The following is a 23,118-nucleotide window of genomic DNA, read 5'->3' on the forward strand; positions in this document are numbered from 1 at the left end:
GCCCGTCTCTTCATATTCTATCAGTGACCACGTTTCTTCTTTAACCGTCCAACTCGTAACTTATTAAGGAAAAAGAAAAAATAAAAAAAAAAGAAATACAAGTGAGACAAGGTGAGTGCTGGAAAAATAAAAAGGGAACGTGACGCGCCGCTTCCAAAACGTTTCGATTTCGAAAATCTTGACACACGATCGGAATTGTCGACTGTCGCGTGCTCTCTAAACGAACCGTAGAGAGAGTGATTCTCGATGTGTAAATTTCTCGACGAGCGTAACCGGTTGTAAGTGATTTTCGCTTCTGCGTGACCGATCGTCGAGTTTAATAATAAAAGGTCGCGCACCTTACGATCGTTTCGTTAGAGAAATACTGTTCTGGACACAACCGGTCCCGGTTTTGGGAACTTTGCGACTTTTTCCTACGATGCTCACGCGAAACTCGATACGACCGTCGTTTTAACTTCTCGAATCGCTTCTCGTGTCGAGAAATCGTAACGTGGGAAAGCGGGAGAAACGCTGACAAAATTAAGAAACAAAATAATCGTAAAAGTAGTCGATGAATGCACGATTTGCAAGATTTTGGTACTTGTTCTGTTTAAAGAAAGAAAAAATAAAATAAGTAAATTTCTTATTGACTGTCGCGTCATTAAACCGTCTATACAAAGTGATTAACTCCACTTTTGGAGCTTTTACAAATTTCAGTGTCGAGTGACAAAAAGAATACTTTACTTCTCCTTTCGTGGAGTTAATTGATTTGGCAAATGAACTCGTATGGGTGGCAAGATTTTTCATTGATAAATCAAAAATATTCTAAGTCTGTGATGGTGAAAAAAATCCGAGTAGGAATCGCAAAAATAAGTACTATAATAAATTTTAAATTTCACATGAAATGACATGAAATCAAATTGAATGGGTACTGCGGTACTGCTTATTTTTAAATTAAAAAATGTTTGATTCTATTCCGATACTTTAACACCGTTAACTTCTTCACCGGACGTTAAAATCGATAAAAGATGATCGATCACTTCCTTTCGTTTCTTATAACATGTTTCTTAGCTCGCTAAATACTGTGGCCTAAAACTACTTTAAATAATATTATACAGAATAAAACTTTGACAGAAACTTGTAAAAAAAATATACATTTTAAAATCGTAAATTTCGTGATGCTCAAAAGAAAGTAAAAATTGTACTTTCCCTGAGTTCTATGCGTAACAACTAATTTAGTTTTGATTTTTTTTTATGTAACAAAGATTTGTTCGCACGCTGTTTCGTTTAGATCGAAAGAGTTGCATCGATCTACATGAGACATTAGGTTCGTTAGCATGCCCATAGAAAAATGATGTCCCGTTATGTAATTACACTGCAATGTAAAACTTCTCTTGTATCCATAAAAAGTGCATACCACGAAACTTCGTTATGAATCGACACTCCCTAAAGAGAAACTCTTGTTGACTTAAGGCAACTAAATGTATATTCAGAGTCACGACTGTATCTTCGCGAAAGTCCCGCTTTTCAAAGAGCAGTGTACAAACAATTCTACCTATCCGCAATATTTTACAATGAAAATTAACTTTCCCGGTGTTGGGATGCATCTTAAACACCGATAGAATGATTAAATTACGTTAGTAAAACTATTTTGTTGACTTTTTGAACAACCTCAGGTCCAAGTGATACAGTAACGTAGTATACAAATTATATTCGAAATTTGAAACAGGAAAATCGAATAAATGGAAACTCGTATATTTTGTAAAATGAAAATAATTAGTGGAAGGTGTTTTACGAACAAAGTATTTTAATTTCGACGGATAAAATGAGATTTATGTAACGAAGAATTAAATAGAAATTGCAGGATTTAGATTTTTCTAAAAAGAGAAAAAAAAATTGATATTTCAGATGATTTTGGTGCCGCTGGCCGTGGTACTTTTCGCGGCGTTTGTGAGCGCCGAACCAGCGATAAACGAAATCCGGCCTCAGAGCAACAGACCAGGAAGATTTCTCTCTCTTCCTATACCACAGAAGTGTGCAAACCGTGAGTAGACACCTTATTCTCAAGTTTCGACATTTTCCTGTTTAAGTGCGCACTTAGGCAGCCTCACAATCGATTTTCTCGAAAATAAAACCTTACAAGAAACAACTCTATTCAACTGCTGTTACCCAATGACATCAGAAATGGAAAATATCCTTTGAATGCAAATATTTAACGCTACATACTGATTACATCTTTTTTTAACGACTCTCGTCGTGTTGCTTTTCTTTCGATTAAGATGCATATTCGTATCGTTACATCAATCGAATGAAACATAAATTCCTAATATTTGTGAGTCCCGGTAACTTTGAACATGAAGTCTGAAACTCTAAGTCTAGCGTTTATAAAGGGCTAGAACCGTTTTCGCTTATAATTGGTACAAAATTGTTTTGGTTCTTACGATAGTTTTAAGAATCGGGACCATTCTTCTCTGGCGGGATCTCGAGAATAAAACCCTACAAGAAACAACTCTATTCAACTGTTGTTACCCAACGACATTAGAAATTGAAAATATCCTTTGAATGCAAATATTTAACGCTACATTTACAGACACTAATCGCATCTCTTTTTAACGAGTCTTGTCGTGTTGCTTTTCCTTCAATTAGGATGCATATTCGTATCGTTACATTAATCGAATGAAACATAAATTCCTAATATTTGTGAGTCCCGGTAACTTTGAACATGGAGTCTGAAACCCTAAGTCTAACGTTTATAAAGGGCTAGAACCGTTTTCGCTTATAATTGGTACAAAATTGTTTTGGTTTTTACGATAGTTTTAAGAGTCGGGACCAACCTCGTGTTTTTTAAATGTGTTGAGGGAGTACAGTTCGGAAAATGAGGAGTTTAATCGCGGACGGTTTCGAGAGTTTGGGACATTTGGATGCCCCGACACGTTCTCCCGGTCGAGTGAAAAAAGAATCGAGGTTAAAGCGGCCGATACACGCTAAGGAGGCACTCTCGCGCAATCGGACGATCGTATGTTTTCAAAGGCGGGCACGTGATGGCTAGAGGTACCCGAGGAAGAGCCTCTTGTGCAACCACACGCCTGGCTATTCACTTTTGATGGCGGGCACTAAATAGCTCTGCCTTGGCGTCCTCTCGTTAACGAGTCGCCGTGGCGACGGAGAATGCAAAAGTCTCGTCGTTCGCGTTTGATGCACTTTCTCGCGGCGAGGATCGACGAAACTGAAATTCCCGGGGGCCCCCGGATCTCTCGAAACGAAATCGACGAAACAATTCCCCATAAATATTATACATACAGCGAAAAAGGTGTCACAAGTTTCATAATCGATTTCTCAGTAGGGCGTATACGTTGGTCGATTGGTCGCGGATGTTTCAGCAAGAATCTTTTCTGCACCAAAGAGAATTTGTTAAATTTTCAAATTGCTACCCTCGTGTCTATTAAAATAACAATGACAAATTATTGAACCAGCTTTGATAATGACCCTAAAAAACCTTCAGTTCCGGTGTATTTATTTTACCTGTACTTCTTTTCATCTAGCAACGCACTGGCAACTTGTACGGTAAAATCTGGAACGTTGTGCATATTGTTTCCATCGAATCTCTTGTATGTCTTGTCCGCAAAAAAACATGACGCTCGTATCCGTTGCACCTGAAAATATATTTCTGAATTAGTTTGATAATGCATGTTCTTCTGGAAAACGAATCGTTATGACTCCACAGAAATAGGTAGATGTTTTTTTTTTTTTATACAAAATAGTAGTGTCGTTCTTGTAAAAATCTCGTTCGCTGCATTCGAAAGCTATTTCGAAGCGAATTACGCAAAGACTCGCGAGCAAAATGTCAAGACGACGATCATCAACCGTGCAATAATGGAAACGGCGAATGAAACGTCGGAAATGTAAAAATTTGATTAAAACGTGCAGCGAATAGGCAAGGAGAATTTCAAAATGGTCGCATTTCCACGGTATTTAATCACGCGAGAGGTAGGAATAGGCCGTGGGACCAAATCACCTTTACCGCGTTGCAGCGGCAATAGTGGAATTTAACGATGTTCGACTACAACCACAATCGCCTTTAATCCTAATAATTACATGTCTGCCCTCCTGGAATGTTCGATCATCCGACTACCAATCATACAACACTCCTGCGTTCGCTTGCTGACGTACAATTGGCCAAAATTAGATACTCGAGTCGGTGGTGGATGTAACGAAACGGTCTGAAATAAGAAATGCTTGTTAGATGGAACATTTAATAGAAAAAATTTCAAACAGCAGCATAGGTAACTCGAAACATCTTGATTCTCATTGCTAAACAACGGCTCTTCGTGATAAAATAGATTCGGCGAAGTAAAGTGCTTTGTTCTAATGCAAAGTTTCGCAAGTCGACAACTTCGACGCGTACTCTACTTTCCATCGCGCTTAATTGTCTTGGGAAGAAGCCAAATTAATAGTAAACGCAACTCCGTTAATTATACAGCACCCGTTGAACATTATTCCAAATATTAATTAAAAGCGTTCATGCATTCTTCTTGTTCGATAAACGTCCAACTTTTCTATAAGAAAGTTGAAAGCATCCAATAAACTTTTATGAAATAACATCGACGTATACTTAATAATAGCTTTCCAGCTATAACAATTATTGCATAAATTACTGTTACAAAATCATACGAAATGGTTGTAAAGAGATTATAATGATTACTTTTATGTCGCAACGCCGAAATTCAACGACCAGAACAGTTTAACGATCATTAACCTATTGTATTTAATAAAACGTCTAATGCACGTGTTTCTCAAGAGTTTCATATTTTTTCTCGTTATCTTCCATCAGGATCTTTCTCGACATTTAACTTTAAGTATATCGTTAATGGCTGATTATTGTACAACTACCGTAATATTCTATGATTTTATTAGAAAGAAACCATAAATGTCTTTCATCTCTGGCAACTCGATCGTTTAAGAGAAATGCAATCCTAAATAAATTTAATTTCGACCGAAGGTAAACTATTTAGGCTATGAAAAATTTATAAATCTAGACGTAAACATAACAAGTACAAAAATAGTAAAAATTATTTATTTATTATTCCTCACATGGGAATAAATTTACGCATATACTTGACACTGACAGCGGCTGTCACGTGTTATTATGTCCGTTCACTACGTTCCTCTACGTTTAAAACTCCTTACGGTTTTTTTCTATTTACGTAGTCCTATCATTTATAGTATGAAATACGTTTACTATGTCGATCCACCTCCAGAGATCGGCGAAAGGCCTTCCACTGTTTTTAAACGATTCTTTAAAATTGTTTATTATATTTTATTCCATTTACACGGTATCGAAATAAAATTCATGATGAACGACTGTGAACGACGAGTGAAAGTAAACTGCCTACCTTAAAAAATATAGGGCGCGTTTACTTATGCCAATCTTAAGAACAAGCTGCTAGAAAGTTAATGAAAGTCTCCGCTAATATATACAAAAAAATATGTCTACTTCCTTAAAGTGATATCTTTAGTAAAGCTATATCTCCGAAACCAAGATACAAAAAAACGATATTCGTATTTATGCGTGAATAGTGCGCGATCGAAACTATAAAGTTTCGTTCAAAAAAAAAAAGATGCAACTGTATTCTTCGGATGCATCGATACATAAACATATCCATGTTTTAATTTACCGTACTCGAATTAAGTAAATCATAATAAATCATAAATCATAATATTTTTAAAACTGTTATTACTAAAATACTCGTTGTGACATCTACAAGACGTGAATTGATCCATGAAGAAAAATTCTGCGCAAGTAAGGAAAATATCTGAACGTGTTAAATAGTCTTTAATAAAAATTATGTAACTTTAATGACGACGAGGAGACCTCATCTAACAAATTGCCGTTAAAGTACTTTATGACAGCGCGGGCTGAACAATCAGCTGTCGCAACGTGGTCTTCGTAAGGTTGTCCCGACTGACAACTTCACAAAAGGCCGATGTTCCATCGCCATGGAAATGTCAAGAATTGTTGCGAAACAAAACAACGCCGCACCTGCGAGATAATTCCCCTTGTCGCTCGTTATACGCGTGTATAATGGCCAGTCTTTAACGAGTTCTTTAAGATCGCGTCCATCTCTTGCGCGAATCCCACTTTCTACCGTGCTTCGAATTCGATATTCGTACTATTACGCGTGAATGTCCTCGTAAAAGTCTGGCCAAGACGATTCATCCGGCTGGCCTGTCGCGCGAACTAAGAAAGTTTACAAATAAATTCGCTGTAATATCGCGTTATTATACCTAATACGAGCGCATCGGAATCGACGCGTTTAAAATCGCGTGAACTAAGAAAGTTTCCGCCAGACCATTTGGTACCAGTTTACAAATAAATTCGCTGTAATATCGCGTTATTATACCTAATTCGAATGAATTGGAATCGACGCGTTTAAAATTGTTACCGCAGACACGATAAACGGGTCGTAGTTATTTCTAAACAGAGAAACCGTTGCAGGCTTCGAAGCAAAAGGATTGCGCACACACGATTAAGGCAATTATCGTAAGAAGTTCCTTGACACCATCGCGAGACGTACAAGCGCCTCTAAAGGCGCATCGGTGTTTAATGAACGATGATATAACGATCGTAAATTGCACGTGCAAGAGAAAACGGCGGCGGGGGAAGACGAGGCTCCTTTTTCTAACGGACATTTGTAAGACGCGAGCGCGTCGGTGCTTGGAAACGGAGAAAAGGATAGCGTCGCAAATATAACGGTCGACGTAATAAAACAAATGTCTTTTCTCCCTCTCTTCGACGTTTTTATTTTCATTCGAGAGACGAAACGCAATCCTATTAGTCACCGTTTGGAGTCGAATCCTATTCTTGGACAACGAACACAGGAACTGCCGGAATATTTTGGCGAAACGTGACCTGAAAAATAAGGAAATTAGTCGAAGAGTACGGTACAGTTTAAAAACGGGCAAACTTGTTTCGACAATTATCTATGCATACCTTTGTGAGCGTGTCCCCGTCGGTTTCAGTGAGATTTCTAGAACGTAGTGAGGGGATAATTATTGAACGTTACGCGAAAAGACGGGGGCTCCCCCCCGTCCAATGATTCAATTATCTTCTCCGCCACGTGCGTGACTGAGAGACGGATTTGTAATTGGAAGCACGTATGATTATACTCCGCTTAAATGTCAACGGTTTTACACTTTTTCATAATATTTATGCAGGAATGCATCCTCCCGTCGACGATTTACGACGCGTGTCTCATTATGGGAGTCTGTACCTGCGGTTGCGAAAGGGTTGCTCGTATCGAACAGTGTTGCGGACGCTTTTGTCATAAATTACATACGTATATTCCACGGCGCACGATTTAAATCACGATTTCTCTGCTCTAGTAATCTTTCTGTATCGTCGAAAGCCTCGATATAGAGATTTTTAAGTAATAATTTTATACGTAGCATCCTGCACGTAAGTACATGCGTTACGGTCAGCGAAGAAATATCAGATGGCAATAGCAATGGACTTCAAGTGTGAGTCGGTGTGTGAATAGGAATAGAACCGTCATTGTACGAGCATTTCTCTTCTGTCTGCGATAAATTTTCTGTGTCAAGTTGTACAATAGATGTCCGCAACAATGAACGCAAGAACAATTACGGTATCTTTTGTGATCATTGCTATTGTGTGCATCATAATATTTGAGAAACCATTTCCGCCCCCCCTGCAATCCGTGTTTCATTCCTTTTTATTTCTCGGCGAATAACGCCGTTCCGTTACTTGAAACGCTATACAATTTTTCGTAAGTTTAAATTCTATTAAAGACTATTAGATGTACATCATTGGAATAAGCTTTGTACTATTAAACAGTATGAAAAAAAACTGTAAAATAGCAATCTGAATCATTAATCAGAACAAAAGATGCGTACTCGTTTTCAAAGTGTTGGGGAAATATCGATTTGTAATTATTTTGTATGTGATACACCTCCACAAAAAATCTGAAAAATTATGTATTTATAACGGTAACAAGCTATTAAAATTGTAACAATAGGAACATGGTCACATCAAAAATTAAGGTAAAAATACAGGCAAATGTCGGTTTTTGATTTTTCCAACATCGTTCCCACGCTTCTAAAAATTTGAAAGAATTACAGATTAATAATCATAACAAGACAGTAACACTGCAGAAATACAAACGTGGTCATTTAATAATTTCTATTAAAAAAAAATATTTTAAAACTTTTCGAATTTTTTAAAAATCCATTTTGCGGTGAAAAGTTCTGAAAAAATTCACAAACATGTATGCCGTAGAGCAAAATACACCCAATTTTTTTCAAAATCTTTGATACGATACAACAAAAGATATACAGCTTAAACTGAAAATTGCGTTTAGGTCTGTGACTACCCTCCCAGTAAGGGTACCGGAATGGTACTTGACACAAATAATTTTCTTTGAACGGTCTATTAATTGATATACTTGTTGATTAATTTGGCCCGAGGGCACTTTTGACCATCTTATCCAGCTATACTCTTTGTCGAAACGTGTAAAGAAAACAATCTGCCTGTAACTAATAACGAATAATTGAATTTTCGTTCGTTTTGTTCGCAGGGCCGAAAGAATTCAATTACAGGGGCCACAACTACTTTTACAGCGGACATATTCCGGCTCACGCCAACCAGAGAGTGGATTGGCTAGATGCTAGAAATATTTGTAGAGAATACTGCATGGATCTCGTGTCGATAGAGACTCAAGACAAGAACAACTTAATCTTCAGACTCATTCAACAAAGTAAGTAGCCGAAATCTCCGAAATTTTGTAACGAAAAGGAATATTAACGCGTCTACCTAGGCTTCAAGTCTTGATTCTGCATGTTGCTTACGTTTTTACGTGGCCTTATACGCGTTCTTAGAAGATTGATGCGTTCCGTGATGCAACTATGTATACATAAAAAAAAATTGAATTCCTCCTCAGCCTCAACCTACTTAATGATCCTGCATCTCACCTTGAAGAATCTCTTGTTAACTCACCAGCTTAGAAATTCTAAAGCCTGAACGACGAATAAAAATCGTACATTGTTCTTAAAGAAAAAGAAGTTTAAATATCTTTACCCAATGAAATACAAACAGAATTGCTATGGAGAACTATAGAATGAAATAAATGAACAAATTTTATATTACAATAAACGTATGTAAGCATAAAAATTCAGAAACGAATTAAAAATTCAAACAAAACTGACGAGAGAAGTTCAAGTAAACATCTGTTCAATCTTATTTCCAAATTAAGGTTTTCAATTTTATAAAGATTCGAAACATGCTATTCACTAAAAATTAACGTTTCATGTTTAACAAGTTCCTATACAGGGTGTTCGGCCAACCCTTGGAAAAATTTTAATGGGAGATTCTAGAGTTCAAAATAAAACGAAAATCTAGAATACTAATTTGTTGATGTAGATTTCGTTAAAAAGTTATTAACGTTTAAAGTTCTGCACGTACTGAATTTTTTTCTAGAAAGTGGGTAGGATTTTGGGGGTAGGTCTATTCACCAAAAATTATTATAATTGACCCCCGCAATTGAAAATAATTTTTTTAGAACGAATTGAACAATTTTTTCTTCGTCGAAAAATTTAGGCACCTACCCCCCGTCGATTTTTCTTAAAAATTCGTTTTTCATGTGTAACTAATTTGGTTGACGCTGTACGGAAAAGTTGTCTAATACTTTTTTATAGGTATCCATGAACTCTACTTCCATGCTAAATTTCAATGAGATACGTTTACTATTGTAGGAGTTATGGCAGTTTGAAAATTGGACCAGTTTTATTGAGTTTTTCTCACTTTACGGGTTCAAGGAATAACTTTTTCATTATTATTAGAATTTCTACATATTCTACACCAAAATACGCGTTGTTTGCTTTTTTAAACATTAAAATCGTCCAATCCGTTCAGAAGTTATGGTGTTTTAAAGATACGCATACAATTTCGGGGAACGATTTCTGGCCTAAAATTAGATTTTCGGTGAAGAATTTTTTTCTCGAAAATGCGTAGGATTTCGGGGGTATGTGTAATGACCAAAAATGATTGTAATCGACTCTTGCAACCGAAAATAATTTTTTTCAGGACGATTTGAAAAATTTTTTTTTTGCCAAAAAATTTCAGCACCTATCCGAATTTTTTTCTCGAAAGTGGGTAGGATTTCGGGAATATGTCTATTCACCAAAAATGCTCATAATTGACCCCTGCAACCAAAAATAATTTTTCCAGAACTATTTGAAATTTTTTTAATTTAATTTGTTAATAACTTTTTAATGAAGCCTCAGTCAAGAAATTGATATTTTTGATTTTCGCCTTATTTTGGCCTCTAGAATCTCCCATTAAAATTTGTCCCAAGGGTGGCCGAACACCCTGTATATTGGGAGAGTGTCTCCTAACTACCTGTGAGAAACGGTTCTGTGTTAATCGCCATCTAGTATCATTTGCTAGAGTTTTAACTGTATTTCCTATAATGATGAAACTTATATCGAATTCACAAGAATGATATGAGATATTTCACATTTTCAATGGAAACCTCCCCCTTTTGTATTAAATATTCTTATGACAATTTTCTATTTACTATCTAATAATAAATGCAACAAACTAATAAGTTATTTAGAATTAACTACTTAACAAACAGTATAATTTTAGACTTATTTAACATGTTGACTACCAGGCCAAACCCCCTGATCTTAGCTACAAAAGTTTATATCAAATGCATAGTCCAAACAAAGTGTTACAAGCTGTTTCCTGTTATAAACTCAAACTATGAATAATATAAAAGAAAATGGTTGCAGTAAATGTAATTTGAAAGAAATCTAAATTCATCCCTGCTTGTAGCCTAGAAGTGTTGCAATAAAATTGTTAAGACATTAAAAGCACTGTGAACAGAGAATGTTTGGAAACCTCTGTCCTGTACCTTACTTCGATAATTTAATAATTTGTTACATGCTTTACTTTTAGTAAATATTATTATTTCTTGCAACCAAACGTTAAATGGGGAAAACAATGCCGCGATACGATCCCAACAATTGATCGCACCAGCAAAATCAGTATTACATTTTCTCACGTTCGTGACGAAATATCGTGGGTAGAGGTACGACGTTATAAATTACCGAGAGCGAAGTTGAAGCATCACTTCGTGTCGACGGAATCGTTTGTTTCGAAATTTCTGAACTATCTGGCTGGCGAGAATGAAAGTTAGACTAAGTAGTATAATAAATTGCTCACGAAGCCGAGTTGCTTCTGTGCCGTCGTTGACGGTTCGGTCTCGGCGATTGTACAACTTTCTAAGTCAGTTACGACAGGGTTAAATAAATTTCAGCCCAGCTGTGGGAATAATACAGTATCAATACCATCAATATCTGATAATTAGGTACTATTTCATACCGAATCGTTTTTTATTCGATCGATGGTACGCCGCCATATTAACCTACAATATCAGTGGTTCTTAACCATTTGCTTCCATACCTCTCTTGACCATTCAACGAAACTCGTGGATCCTTTCCTAGAATATTTTAAACCGGTGTCGAAATACTGTGCACCGAACAGGATTAATTCTTCCATAGTTCCTTCTGGAAAAAGAGCATACACTTGTTGCAGTTTGAATTTTTAGAGACATTTTTAGTCGAACTCAAATTCCGGAAAATGTTTGGTTCTAAAAGTTCGTTTTCCCGCGCTAGTACAAATCATTTAGTTATTTTGGTTACTTTTCAATTTTTTTGTAATTTTCCATCCGAATTGAACAAATTTTGGTGCAACAAGCTTAACAAAAATAAAAGATAATCGTAATATTTTAATGACCTTTCCCGCGTTTTTTACACCATTTTCCCTCGGTCGAACAAAACTGCAGAATTTAGAAACTTACGTGGAGCAAAGCTCATTTAAAAAATAACGTTTCTTCGACTGTTCTTTGTTCTATCGCGTAAATGTTATATTGGTTAATAAGATTCGTGTAAATGTATTATATTTTCTACAGACGACGTTCCCTACATTTGGACTTCCGGGCGTCTCTGCGACTTCAAGGGTTGTGAGAATCGTCGTGACCTCGAACCAAAGTCTCTTTACGGTTGGTTCTGGTCAGCCAATAGGAAGAAGATGGCGCCGACCAATCAGGTCCCCGAAGGGTGGAACTTCAATCCGTGGTCGCAAACCGGACACAAGAAAGTTAGGCAGCCCGACAACGCTGAATTCGATATAAACGGCACGAACGAATCTTGCTTGTCTGTTCTTAACAACGTTTACAAAGACGGGATCAGTTGGCATGACGTAGCATGCTATCATCAAAAACCTTTTGTATGCGAAGACTCCGATGAACTTTTGAATTACGTCGCCAGCACCAACGCAGGCCTCCGCCTCTAAAAGCATCGCAAATAAACAATCCGCGTCATTAACACACTTGTCCTCTTACTCGTCCCTGTTGCGGCTTAGGCGAGACACGAACCAAAAGAAATAAAAATAAAATGTTTGTCAAAAATTGTCTATATAAAAGCTACAATATTTATGTATAGTAATGCATGGTTAAATTACATTAGAATTACAATTAAATTAAATATCTTCAACTCTCTTTATTAATTCTCTTTGGTGGATGCGAACTCAGTCGTTGCTGTTCGATCTAGTACAACTCTATCACACATTCCTAGAATAAAATCGTTACCCGATATGTGAGATTTACAATGCAAATCCCGAATTTATTGGAATTTAAATATGCATTACTGTACAAACTTGTTTTCTACCAATTTTCGTTTCCATACTATATTCATTGAATTCTGTTTACTACAATTAAAATTAATTCACCGGTGATTGAACAATCCACACTAATTCGAAACGAGCCAAAAAAAGTAAAAATAAAATGTTCATTAAAAATTGCATACGTAAAAATTACAATATTTAAGTACAAGTTTGCTTTCTCTACGTTCATAAATATTAACAAAGCAATGAAATATATTTTAATTGCCCGAAGAACTTAATGTTTCATGAACTCTGAACAAGGGAGCAATTGTTTATTTCGAATGCATCACTATGCACACAACGAAAAGAAAATTATGTTTATCAAAGGGAACATACGATATTTATTTATATTTAAACATTTCACGCGACAACGGTTTTTTAACTAAAAACTAAGATTGCAATTTTTTCAGAAGGCACTTAATTATTTCTTAGAACATAATACAAACATTGTTATAATGTAATATAAGAATTAAAATCATTGGTTCATGATCAATACTGATAGTATAAGTCTTGTAGTTCCACCTCCACTGCACTCATTTTTTCAAAAGAATTCAATGACACCTTTCTAATAAGATTAATTTCTAATTACAAATTTCCATCAATGGATAATCAATGGTGTAAACATATTTATTAATAAATATTTGGCCAACAGTCTGCCTGCATACGTTTACGAATAAATTCTAATTGTAAGTATTTAAAAAAAGTCCCATTTATTTATCAAAACTTATAAACTACATGTACGAATTAAGAATCATTTAAAATCTATTATAAACTTACTTTGCCAGCAAATTTTGTTTATTTTCTCTCAGAATGTAAAATTGGAGTTAATTCCATTACCTCTTATTTTTCTTCACTTTCTTCCGCGCTAGAAACCGATTCGTTCTTTTTCTTCTTTCTACTTTTAAGTTTGTTCAGCTTTATTTTAATACCGCGTTTACGTTTTCCAGGCAAAGACGTAGGATCTGCAAACGAAGTATAGTACTTTTTCTGTCAAATATATCTAAAAATAAAAATCTCATAAATACATACGATCTTCAGGTATATTCATTTGCTTCCTCAAGACAGTTCGGACTTGTTTATTAATAATTTCTCGACACTGTACGTCAAAACCGCTTGGTAGCCAGCCTCTTTTTTCGTGACACCTTGTACCGGGTAAAGGATCAGGTAACTTTGCTAACATTTCTTGTATGTCATCTACAAGAACGTCGCAGTACTAAAACAAATTTGAAATTTGAAATCTTTAACGTAACATCAAAATTTCGATAACGGCGATTTGAAAATTATAACGAACCTGATAAAACATTTGTCTCGAAGGGGGTACCGTTCCTTCTCGATAAATGTATACATTTTCATTTAATTCTTGCTCCTTTTTAAGGGTTTGCTCTTGGCTCGAAGTTCCACTTAGAATTGCTTTTTTCTTTCCAGCTGGTGTCGATTTGCATGGCAACAAATAATCCGAATAACTTCTTTTACACTTCACAGTAGATCCCAAACCATCTATATTGACGAAAATCGTCCAGATAATTTTTTATCGAAATTTGCAAAGCGCAAAAGTTTAGAGACTTTACTGTGTTTCATTTTAAATTAGCGCGAAGCAAACATAATTGTTGTTGATAGAAAAATAATACCAAATGCCAATAAATTCGAAAGTCTACGACGAAAGTAGTTTCAGTGAAAATGTTAGAAAAAACTCACGCATGGCCTTCAGTCTATAATCCAAGGTTTGGTACTTCCTTGCAGAAATGTCTTCTCTCGGATCGTAACCCAGTTTTACCCACATGATCTTCCACGGGCCAGTCATGAAGTAATACGCCACCGAGGGTAATAAAATTTTCAAACGATCGTTAGAAAATTTAGTTTCGTACATTATTGCGTTTTTGGACCATATCGGTCGTTCCTCAAAAATTTTATGCATCAGTTCGAAGTGTTTGGTTTGAACGAACTTAATTTTTAAAGCAGTTTCTATGCCGATCGGCGGCTTGGTGGGAACCTCCGGCGTTGAGAAGTAAATAAAATTCGAGAACCCAGTCTTTCGTTTTCTATTTTTTCCTATTATATTTTCTGGATACGAGTTGACTTCAGTTTTCGGTACGTATTGCTGCACTGTACCCATTCTGCTGAACGCGGCTGGCGGCAAGAAATAAGGCACGTCGTTCTTTAACCAAGAGTGATGCGGTATGTTTGTTGGACAAATCTTATCATATATACATTCCAACTTTTTTGGATCTGCTTTGCTTTGAGTCATCGGTAAATACTGGAAGTCGCAAAGATCTGGAAAGTATCGTTTCCAAAATTTCTGATCTTAATATATAATAATAAATGAAATTGGATAATGGTTTCAAATTTCACGCAATACGCACTTCTGAATCGAAATTCTGTATCGATTCGTCCCAGAATTTTCAATTTCGGCAATTCGTAATCCTTATCTTCGGAAAGGTCTTCGTATTTAGCGCGGTCGAACGTTGGCATTATGTTTTTCTTATGTTTTGTAAATTGTGTATTATTATCTGTCGACAAAGCATGTGAATCTTTAATGCTTCCAGAAGACAAGATCTTTCGAGAAGAATCACCAACGTCATCCAAAGTACTAACACTGCAACCTTGTATTTGATCAACTAAATTAGTTATAATTTGTTCTTCTTGATCCTTATTTTCCGTATAGTTATATTCTAACTCTGTATCTTGTGTATCCATATTATTTTGTTCGTTAATATTATTTTGATCATTCTTTAAATCCATGGTTCTCGTGGATCGTTCCTCCATTTGCTTTCTTTCTGTTTCTTCGATCTTTTTTATTCGAGATTTTTTAATTCTAACTCTAAGCAAGAACCCTTTAGTATTATATCTGTCGCCACAAGCTGGTTTACAGTAAGGTTCTTCTGGTCTAAACTTTAACTCTAAACGTCGATTCGGAGTATTGACTGCCTGTTAATACATTATTATAGTTAATAATCGCTATATGTTTGTCTATTGCAATAAGAAGAATATATTTACCGTACAAATGCCATGAATACCACCTAAAGTATTTATAGCTTTATCTGGATTAATAACATTTCCAGGATATTTAATGGCAACAAACTTTCTATCAAATCTATGGCCTCCGGGAAGCACCGGTCCAATATACTCATTTTCTTGTTGCTTATCCACATCTTGATTATCTTCCAAGGTCTAAACAATAACACAAATAAAACTTTTCATTTTCAAAAAGGAACAAAATTTTCTAATTCAAAGCGTCTTGCAATCTTACGTTGTTATCATCATTATTAGTCTCTGGTAGATCGCAATAAGAATCATCACTGTCAATCTCCTTTTGATAATCGTCAATGTTGAAATCCTCGTCCTTCCCGTCCCGAGCATCAAAAGCTTCATTCTCGTCACTTTCGTCGTTTAGTTCACTCATATCAATTTCTTGTATCAAAACTTTACTAACCACAGGAGTACATTTTCAAATCTCATATTCTTAAGAAGAACATTATGTCAGCGCGTAAAATCATGAAAGTACTATTATATTAACATAGACTATCCTATCCGTGTACATCAACAACTAATTCTTTTATTTCTTGTGCAATTATAATACAATTTCATGCGTGTCCTCGACATTCCTCAGACGCGACTGCAAATTGAATCAAATTGTACTGCACGCATATATTCGATACATGTCACGTATTCTGAACTAATAATTTACGAAAAAACCATAAATGTGTATATATTATATTACTACTTTTATGGTTAGTTCTACGACGCAATCTTTTCTTCGAGGTTAGAAATCTCACGCGATCTCGTTACTAGTTTTATACTTACACTGATCACCCTAGATAAATAGTAACTATTGTGGATAGGTGTCTCTAGAAGTCTAAGTCTCTAAGTGGACTAGTGTACAGCGCCATTGGTGACGTGTTGCAGAAACTAAACGAGTTGAATTTTATTTCAAAATCATTTTCTTATTACAGCTTTGAACACGATATATATATAGAACGCACGAATTCTAATGCAATTAAGTGTGTGGTTTCAGCGGATATTATTTAGTGCATTTATTTAAGAGCACAATCACGAAAAGTTACTTGTTTCCGTGGTCCACGAAGGGACTCCCCAGTTTCTGCGTGGAACTAGCAGTTGTTTCCTAGGGTGGCGTGGTGGTCTACTCCCTAGATTCACATGTCGCATGGTGGATGGTGACGGTACTATAGTTTGGTCGGAAATCCGCCCTGCGACGCCACATATATATGAATATGATTCTAATGACTCAAAATCGTCACCCATCGACTTACTCTAGGCCATTTACTATTACTCTTAATATTGACTCAAATTGAATGCAACAGCACTTACAGTACAGAGAAAAATTAAGTACACAAATAAAATTTTATTCGATATTTAAGTATAGAATATAAAAGTATAAAATACGTAGTATTATGTACAATGCTTTGGCTCTCTATGGAAACTATCAAATTTGTATTGCTGTCATTTTCTTCGTCGAATCAGTTTTGCGCTGTGACTGATTTTCAATAAACTTCTGAATTTTTGCAGACTTAATATTCGGTTCACGAAAACATAAAACGCGAAGGTTCGTTTTCATATTTATAAGAGACGTTTGATGCGTTTTCCCTCCATTTTAATGCACAACTGACATCTGCAAATTATAGATCGTATTATAATACATACATTTTTTATTCATTGCCGTAAGCCCATTGCACTATTTATAAAAGACAAAAAGAGTTTTCAATAATTTCCATAGAAAGAAATCTAAAAGCCCGAGTTTTTTGTTCGCGTCAACTGATAAGAAATAACCCCTAATTTTGAAATGTACGAAATTCCGAAACTGAAGTTATTCGTATAATCGATACAAGATAGTTTCGAAAACGTTTTCGTTTATTTAATGTTACAGTGAGAACGGCATTTGAGCGAAAGAGGTAGTAAATATTTGTTATCGATTGAAAATAGTATATAAAGTATTAAATATGAAGAACATCGGTAATTGAAATATTGAATATATTGTTGCGCTAAATATTAAAATGCTGTCGCAATCTAATTTACGTCAATCACGTATGAACAGAAAAACGATATAAACTGTTACTGTAACATTCGAAGCAGGAAAATACGACGTAAATATTTTCTATGTCTTAAAATTTGTATACGGGTGCCAGTCTTCTGCGCGATCGAACTTTAAGGTTAAGGAAAACGTTAAAAAATTTATATTAAAATATAATTCAGATACACGTGCATATATGAAGATCAGTATATACTTGATACTTTAAAAAGAACAAATAAAGTAATTTAAATGAATCTATTGGGAACAATATCTTTGTTACTTATGGTTCTATGAAAAAACTCTGGAGGAAAGTTGTACTGCTCGAAGGGGCACGTGTAAAGGTAGCACTATTTTTTCAAGGTCATTTTTTACGAGTATTTAAAGACTGTCGATATTTTTTCAAACGTCACCCTTTAATTTATTTTCGATATCCTTGTAGAGCATGAAAAAAACAAATCCAACGACCTTATAAACATTTGTTGTACTATCCCCGAGACATAGGAACGTGAAAATAAAAAGTTCGACCTTCTAGTTCCAGTTCTTATTGTAAGTCTTTATTTCGTGCATAAAAATATATCGAACAGAAAATTTGAATATCGAAATCGCAATTTAAAAAATTTAGCTGTAATTTATCCTACGCGATTGCATATGAAACTTGTCTATCTAGTTATTAAATTATAATTATTTAAATTATTACAATTCTCCAACGACTGTTGATGTCATTTGTCCTCGACAGGCACAAAATAACAAAGGTAACTTATTAGTTGGTGAATGGGAACGTCAATATTCATGCTATACATGAGTCTATAAGCCTAAAATTCGTGTCTCGAATGTTTGTTTTTTTATATTTCCTACAAATCAAGGTTTCTTTTAATTTTTAATACACCATTGACTTCGTTAACTTTTTAACTTTAGATTAAAGTGCACAATTTTATAACGTAATTACAGAAAATTAATATTTCTATAAAATTGCGAATGAATCAATTTCAAACTATTTTGTTTACAACGTAAATGAAAGTTTTTTTTTTTAATTCCATATGTTGATTTTCTACTTTCAATTATTCCTTAATTATTTCTTAGCATTTTAGTAGGGGCTTCCTGGAAATTTCACCCACTGAAAACCCGGAATGTTACGATGTATGGCGTAGTGTGCTCGACACGGAGGGAAATCGTTTTCAGAGGAACGACTGCACGACACAGGGAAGCTTGTCATTGGAAAAAGGGCGTGGATACCTAACTCGCTTACCTTGCAGAAATTATGTATGTATAGACATATGAGACCAAAGCAGCTGTATGATGGATAGAGTTTTAAATAATTTAATCGATGTCGATGGTACCGGCCGGTTACCAGCTCGTATATTCGCATGCTTTCATCGTTATCGTCTGCGCGAGGGAGAGAGGTTACGATTATTAAACCGTGAACTTGATAGTGGAGAACGATTTCCAATTGTGAAATTGTGTACGTACCACTCATTCGTTCGACGAATTTCTGAAATATTCACGGTAATTTTTGCGTGATAGTTGACTCTAGCAAACAATGACGTGGACTTGTTTCAATGAACAGGCATAACCGATCATTTAGTCTAATACAACGGTACCTTGGCTCTGCTTTGTTCGACCAACGAAATTTCTATGCAACTTCTCGAATGAGATTCGAAAGAGTATAGCCGGATAAGACGGTCAAAAGTGCCCTTGAGCCAAATTGATTTACTGTTCATTGAACAGTAAAATTATACTGTTTGTTAAGTAGTTATTTCTAAATAACTTATTACTTTGTTGTATTTATTATTAGACAGTAAATAGAAAATTGTCATAAGAATATTTAATACAAAAGGGGGGGGGGGGGTTTCCATTGAAAATGTGAAATATCTCATATTATTCTTGTGAATTCGATATAAGTTTCATCACTATAGGAAATATAGTTAAAACTCTAGCAAATAATACTAGATGGCGATTAACACAGACGTTTCTCACAGGTAGTTAGGAGGTACTCTTCCAATATACAGGGTGTTCGGCCACCCTTGGGAAAAACTTTAATGGGAGATTGTAGAGACCAAAATAAGGCGAAAATCAAGAATATTAATTTCTTGACTGAGGCTTCGTTAAAAAGTTATTAACAAATTAAATTAAAAAAATTTCAAATAGTTTTGGAAAAATTATTTTTGGTTGCAGGGGTCAATTACAAGCATTTTTGGTGAATAGACATATCCCTGAAATCCTACCCACTTTCGAGAAAAAAATTCGGATAGGTGCTGAAATTTTTTGGCAAAAAAAAAATTTTTCAAATCGTTCTAAAAAAATTATTTTCAATTGCAGGGGTCAATTACAATAATTTTTGGTCATTAAATGTATCCTCGAAATCCTAAGCATTTTCGAGAAAAAAATTCCTAACCGAAATTGTAATGTCTGACCATACATTGACATGTTTCCCTGAAATTTTTTGGCGAAAAAACAATTTCAAATCGTTCTGGAAAAATTATTTTCGGTTGAGGGGGTCAATTACAATAATTTTTGGTGAATAGACCTACCCCCGAAATCCTACCCACTTTCTAGAAAAAAATTCAGTAGTGGCAGAACTTTAAACGTTAATAACTTTTTAACGAAATCTCCATCAACAAATTAGTATTCTTGATTTTCGTGTTATTTTGACCTCTAGAATCTCCCATTAAAATTTTTCCCAGGGGTGGCCGAACACCCTGTATAGGAACTTGTTAAACATGAAACGTTAATTTTTAGTGAATAGCATGTTTCGAATCTTTATAAAATTGAAAACTCTAATTTGGAAATAAGATTGAACAGATGTTTACTTGAACTTCTCTCGTCAGTTTTGTTTGAATTTCTAATTCGTTTCTGAATTTTTATGCTTACATACGTTTATTGTAATATAAAATTTGTTCATTTATTTCATTCTATAGTTCTCCATAGCAATTCTGTTTGAATTTCATTGGGTAAAGATATTTAAACTTCTTTTTCTTTAAGAACAATGTACGATTTTTATTCGTCGTTCAGGCTTTAGAATTTCTAAGCTGGTGAGCTAACAAGAGATTCTTCAAGGTGAGATGCAGGATCATTAAGTAGGTTGAGGCTGAGGAGGAATTCAATTTTTTTTTATGTATACATAGTTGCATCACGGAACGCATCAATCTTCTAAGAACGCGTATAAGGCCACATAAAAATGTAAGCAACATGCAGAATCAAGACTCGAAGCCTAGGCAGACGCGTCAATATTCCTTTTCGTTACAAAGTTTCGGAGATTTCGGCTACTTACTTTGTTGAATGAGTCTGAAGATTAAGTTGTTCTTGTCTTGAGACTCTATCGACACGAGATCCATGTTCCTATTGTTACAATTGTAATAGCTTGCTACCGTTATAGATATATAATTTTTTGGCATTTTTTGTTGGATATTTCCTAATGCAGCTGAAGTTAATTTCAATATTCGTGCATTGCAGGTTGCATCTTCAGGAGTAAGAGACTCTGACATGGATCAGAATCAGTATGACGTACTATCCTCGGATGCAACCCTCCAAACAGGATGAAAATTCGCACAGATCATTCTACGATGCTAGAGCTTACGAGGAACATCGAACTCTTTAGAAAATTTTAATTTTTGTTCCCAAGATCAACGAGTTTATCCTTAGCTAGATCTGCATCGTAGATAACATTCATATCGAAGAGGAAAGGATTAAAAATAATTGTTGAAAAGGATAATAATGTGTTGCTCCCCAAAGTGGTTGCACAATATCACTGTTTTCGAGTACCGTAACTACAACAAACAAAGGCGTTGATAAGTTAATCTTGATCTTTCAGGCGTTCATTCGTAACGAGACTCGAGGATAATCATAATGCAATCGAAGACCCGGGGGGGGGGGGGGGGGGGGGTATTTAACGCGATAAAATAAGCCGTAAATGTAAAATAATTCCTATTCGGAGAAATCGAATTTGAAAATTTAGGGTCATACTATATCAAGTTATTCTAGTAATAAAAAAAAAAGGTCTTGATGGTGTCTGTCGGTGGTAGTTTTACCATAACTCTTGCTAGTTACCCTTCTCTGGTCTGAAAAGTGCCTGGTCACGAGGAACTTGACATTGAACCTGCATGTCACGCATGCACATTTGCATACGTTAAAGCACGGAATTGTGCCCCATTAACTTGAATGCATGCAATACAGGGTGTATGGACATGGAAAAGTCGACGAAAGGATTAGCTGCGCATGGGCGTATCTATGGAGACGATTGACTCTTGCCACGACCTCTAGTCGTTTTGTATCAGTCCATTACAACGTTATCACGCCGCGACGAATAAACCTCTGTTAGAGAAACGCGTTCTGAACCGGAAGTTTCCGGCGTGTTGGTCGCGCATTTCGTGTTTCCCTCGTTGCTTCGTTACAAATCGTCGCCGTCACGATCGGCTCGACTAAAGCCAACGGGCCTTGGAACAAATACCATTATCCAAGGAACTTTTATTATGTAAGTTCGCGGTCAGTGCGCAAATACCCACGCGAAAACTGTTCTCGTTCGTGTTTCGCCTAGCACCGAAAGGGAAACCGAGTCGAGGAAACTGCAAACGATTTCCATTCAGGGGTTCACGATTCCCAACACTCGAGTGTCGCGAGCTTTACCACGATCGTTCTTCTCGCGTACGTTGCCTTCCCCGAAAGATTGCTCGATCGATTTTTCACCGATATTTCGTGGCCTAGAGTTCCGTTTGAAAATTCCCATCTGTTCCGCTGTACGAAAGATATTGCTTTACGAAACTAGCGCAATGTACGCAACAGACGACGATAGGGAGAATCTATATTTCTGAACTAGTTAGAGATTTAGAAAAAAAAAGAAAAATGTCTCGAGACCAAATTAAACTGCTAAATGCAATTAAATTACCGCTCTAAAGTTTACCAAACTATTTTGGTATACTTCATATTAAAGTGTTACAACTCAAGAAATATTAAGTTTAGGGGCACAAATACCTTAATAATATTTTCTTTTATAGAGATCAAAGCCTGCGTAAAACGTATCGAACGAAATTGCAGGCTTCGTTTAGATGCAATTAGAAACTCTATAGTCGTTTAATACCTGAATCTGATAGTTCAAGAGTCACGGCGCTTTATAACACATTGTCGTTTCGCACGTCTTGCAGATTTCTCGATAGTTTGCCATAGTGCCGACAGTGGTCAATGTGAACGTGTGCGCCGGGATTCAGAATTATGTGCCTCGTAAATTCCACGCAGCGCCGGAAATCGTCGACTACATGTGGATGGCGTTGCTGCTAACTTTTATGCTAAGGATCTTCTTAAAGAGATTTCAACGATTCTGCTCGACACCGAGGGACCATTTAATAATCGGGCCCCTGCCTTCCGTTGGTCGCCGACACGTTGG

At 35.8% G+C, this 23,118-nt stretch overlaps 2 protein-coding genes across 5 annotated transcripts; one reads left to right on the forward strand and one right to left on the reverse strand.

Annotated features, from left to right (window-relative positions):
- Slf (C-type lectin domain-containing protein slf) lies at positions 1–12,570 on the forward strand. The gene is made up of 4 exons (XM_076769408.1): positions 1–111; positions 1,888–2,023; positions 8,571–8,750; positions 11,967–12,570. Exons 2-4 carry the CDS (start codon positions 1,888–1,890, stop codon positions 12,347–12,349), a joined length of 699 nt encoding a protein of 232 aa, XP_076625523.1. The 5' UTR covers positions 1–111; the 3' UTR covers positions 12,350–12,570.
- A 650-nt stretch (positions 12,571–13,220) lies between these two features.
- On the reverse strand, positions 13,221–19,400 carry L(2)37cd (general transcription factor IIIC subunit l(2)37Cd). 4 transcript variants are annotated; one of them, XM_076769402.1, is made up of 8 exons: positions 18,991–19,400; positions 15,966–16,126; positions 15,713–15,886; positions 15,079–15,643; positions 14,414–14,989; positions 14,010–14,215; positions 13,748–13,931; positions 13,221–13,680 (listed from the first exon to the last, which is right to left on the reverse strand). In XM_076769402.1, exons 2-8 carry the CDS (start codon positions 16,116–16,118, stop codon positions 13,559–13,561), a joined length of 1,980 nt encoding a protein of 659 aa, XP_076625517.1. In that variant the 5' UTR covers positions 16,119–16,126; positions 18,991–19,400; the 3' UTR covers positions 13,221–13,558. The 4 variants fall into 4 exon arrangements, with proteins under 4 accessions (XP_076625517.1, XP_076625516.1, XP_076625515.1 ...); XM_076769401.1 differs by lacking the exon at positions 18,991–19,400 and adding an exon at positions 16,440–16,500 and having other exon boundaries at positions 15,966–16,143; XM_076769400.1 differs by lacking the exon at positions 18,991–19,400 and adding an exon at positions 16,440–16,508 and having other exon boundaries at positions 13,222–13,680.
- Between the last annotated feature and the right edge of the window lie 3,718 nt (positions 19,401–23,118).

The sequence above is a fragment of the Colletes latitarsis genome, chromosome 7, assembly GCF_051014445.1.
Source record: "Colletes latitarsis isolate SP2378_abdomen chromosome 7, iyColLati1, whole genome shotgun sequence".
Classification (NCBI taxonomy): domain Eukaryota; kingdom Metazoa; phylum Arthropoda; class Insecta; order Hymenoptera; family Colletidae; genus Colletes; species Colletes latitarsis.

Coding starts and splice junctions, on each gene's coding strand:
- Slf (XM_076769408.1), top strand. CDS start 1,888: ATGATTTTGGTGCCGCTGGCCGTGGTACTTTTCGCGGCGTTTGTGAGC. Junction 2,024..8,570: donor ACCACAGAAGTGTGCAAACC/GTGAGTAGACAC, acceptor TTTTGTTCGCAG/GGCCGAAAGAATTCAATTAC. Junction 8,751..11,966: donor CTTCAGACTCATTCAACAAA/GTAAGTAGCCGA, acceptor TATTTTCTACAG/ACGACGTTCCCTACATTTGG.